The 3,146-nt window shown below is 42.2% G+C and overlaps 1 protein-coding gene across 1 annotated transcript in view; it reads right to left on the bottom strand.

Moving 5' to 3' along the window:
* The window catches only part of UNC80 (unc-80 homolog, NALCN channel complex subunit), a 270,330-nt gene that overhangs the window by 63,994 nt on the left and 203,190 nt on the right, over positions 1-3,146 (bottom strand). Inside the window, exons 44-45 of the mRNA XM_045296777.1 lie at positions 2,246-2,380; positions 734-872 (exon numbers count right to left, since the gene is read on the bottom strand). Coding sequence (XP_045152712.1) covers positions 734-872; positions 2,246-2,380 — 274 coding nt within the window. The remainder of the gene's footprint in view (positions 1-733; positions 873-2,245; positions 2,381-3,146) is intronic.

Raw genomic sequence — 3,146 nt, 5'->3', positions numbered from 1 at the left:
TCTAAGGGGCTTGAAAATCTCTTCACTATTTTTGAAGAGAGGTCTGACTGGAGGAGACCTGGCAGTGTGCTTTTCTTTGATTCCCTGGAAAGCGTGGATGGGCACTGGGATGGGCTAAGGTGAGACAAGAGAGCTGTGCATCATATTGAGTCATGCATAGCGGTCCCTTTTCTTTGGAAGGACTTCAAATAAAGGACTATTTGGACTTTACGTGCCCAGGAAAACACAATTATCTGAAAATGGGAGCGCTCCAGTAGTGCTTACAAAGCCAAACCCAAATCCACAGCTAACAAGTTGATTGTGACTCATAGTGAGCTTTCCCCCCATTTTTTCTTTTCAGAGTAGAGCTGCTGTGTAGGATTTCTGAGACGGTAATCATTATGGGAGCAGACAGCCTCTGCTTTCTCCTGTGGAGTGTCTGGTGAGTTTGAACTGCTGACCTTGTGGTGAGCAGCCCAGCATTGAATCCACAGCACCAGGAAGGCTCCTTGAGCAGTACTTTTTTTAATCATTGTACCCACATTTTCATAGCATAGAACGCCTCACTCTCTAAAATCCCCAGGAAATTAGAACAATGACAACAAAAACAGGAAATAGAAACTTGTCAACTCAAAAGGCTATGGACCTTTAGTCTTGCTTTTCTGATCTCATTTAAAACCTGCAATGTAGAGTTAAAGGTTTCTTCAGAGGATGACCTAAGGGGGAAAAATGTCAAAGGCAGTTTGGGTCTTACCTAAGGACTTGAGCGGTTTCTCTGCTTTGACCAGCTCTAAAATGTCTAAAATGTCAGTGGTCTCTCCCTCCAGGGACTGCAGCAAGTCAAACAGGCACTGAGCTGACACGCCTTTGCTGGGCCCATTATGGGCAGCATCCTATGTGAAATCAAGGAACATTAGTTTATTGACCCCAGTACTTACAGGAGTATGGGTAGATCAGGAATTCAAAATTCATAAACATTATCACCAACAGCACTTATCACATGATCTGGTATTTTGCTGGCACACTTCTCTCTCCATGGCATGACTTAATAGATTCTTTTCTATTCTATTAAATTATCTTATAGTATGAATAATAACTTATAGATCTTATATGTAACAGAACTCTTTTAAGGTTGCTATTAAGTGCCAATTTAGCACAGAAGAGATTAGTTGAAATTCACAGAAATATGAGTAGGTTGTCCATTTCTGAAACATTAGCCGCTGCATAGTTATGAGTAGCAGCAGAGCACTCTCAGGTAACAGTGCCAGAAGGTGAGGCCCTCAGGTTGAAAGCGCTTAAAACACGCCTGGGGCAGAGCTGCCTGCTGCGAAGTAAGTCAATCAATGGTGAGGACACTGTTGGAGTAAAACTTTCAGGACCTTCATTTGCTGAGGGGCATGACTAGTGGGAGGAGAAACGCTTGTAAACACCATTAATAACTGGGACTTGCGACGTCAACAATGAGCTCAAGCATGGAAACAGTGATCAGAAGGGCTCAGATCCAGGCAGTAGGTTTTGGATCGGTTGTGCACAGGATTACTGTGAATTGGAACCAACTCGATCACCCCTCCCAACAGCAACATCAGAGAAATAGAGCAATATTCAAACTGATAAGAAAAAAATCATGCTCATATGTCTTTGGCCTAAGAAGACGGGATCCAGAGCTTCCAAGAGAAATCGTCATAATGACTTGGTCGAATACTGCAAAGAGGTTTTGGGGTTAGATTCTGACTCTACCAATGTTTAGAATTTCGTGGGTCTTATTTGATAGGTATTTGCCATCTCAAACCTATTTAAAAGGGCCCTTAACAAACTTCATTATATTTTGTACTTCAATATGACCACAACTACTAAATTCCAAGCACCATTCTGTGCTTTGAAGTTATAGCAAAAAAGCAAAAGATAAAAATAGAAAACTCTTCAAAAACAAACAAAGAAACAAAACTAGACCAAGCTCTTGATTTCCTGGAGCTTACCTTTCACTTGCAGGTGTGGTATAGACACTTAAAGCAACAGACACATGTATAATATGTCAGAAGGTGCTAATTGCTCTGAAGACAAATATTGGTAAAGCAGAATGATGGGCAGAGTGATAGAAAGGAATAAGATGTGAGAAACTTGGCTTTTATCATTTTCTGCTATTCGTCTCTAAGTTGAGTCTATGTCCCAGAGGCTGTGTCAGCCACCAGAGAATGGGCTGTCTTGTGGAAGAGAGTTGCATACAGGTGTCCCGGCCCCACTGGTTGAAGCAGGAGACCTTACTTACAGGGAATTCCAGGAGAGGGGCCACACTGGCAAACAGCTGAAGTACAAAGGGCTTCCGGTGCAGAATATAAAACTGGTGGCAAGCAAATTCGATGGCTTGGCGCAACTGGGGATTGCTTTCATAGTCAGAGTACACCTGTAGAAAAATACCATATATTCAGAAGATGCGTTATCAGCATATTAAAGTTGCTTACACGTTAAACTGAGCCATGAGATATAAAAAGGGAAATGGCTAGTTTCAAAGACAGTTTCAAACCCATTGCTGTAGAGTTGATTCTCACTCATCAAACCTACAGGACAGAATAGAACTTCTTCCCCCATAGGATTTCGAGGCTATGAATCATTTATAGACAGAGGCTGCTACAGCTTTCTCCCGAGGAGTGGCTTTGAACTGCCAACCTTTTGGTTAGCAGCTGAGCACTTAATTATTGTGACACCAGGGCTTCTTAGAATGGGGTGTAAAAGCTTCTAGAGAGTCATTTGGTAACCTACATAAAACCTTTACATGTCTGTCTGCTTTTCAGAATGTGTGTGAGAAGGAATTGATCTCGAGACAAGAATTGGACAAATGGACAGAGAAGTACATATGAGCACACCTGGCAGTTTGCTGATCCAAACTGACTGTCACGGAGTGGATTCTGACTTACAGTGACCCTGCAGGGCAGAGGCAAACTGCCTCTGGGGCCTCCCAAGACTTTACATCTTTACATGAGTAGACAACCCCGTCTTTCTCCTGGGTAGAAGTTAGAGAGCTTAAACCTCTGACTTTGTGGTTAGCAGCTCAATTCACTGATAGTATGGGAATATTTGAAACTACCTAAAGAATTCATACATGGGGATTAGTTAAGTGAATTATGGTACCTGCATACCAGGGAATACTGTACAGTCATTTAAAATGATGT

This window comes from Echinops telfairi, unplaced genomic scaffold, assembly GCF_000313985.2.
Source record: "Echinops telfairi isolate 266 unplaced genomic scaffold, ASM31398v2 ScPeMD7_3;HRSCAF=10, whole genome shotgun sequence".
Classification (NCBI taxonomy): domain Eukaryota; kingdom Metazoa; phylum Chordata; class Mammalia; order Afrosoricida; family Tenrecidae; genus Echinops; species Echinops telfairi.
The sequence above is the reverse complement of the archived record's forward strand: the minus strand, read 5'-3'. Positions and strand labels throughout refer to the sequence as shown.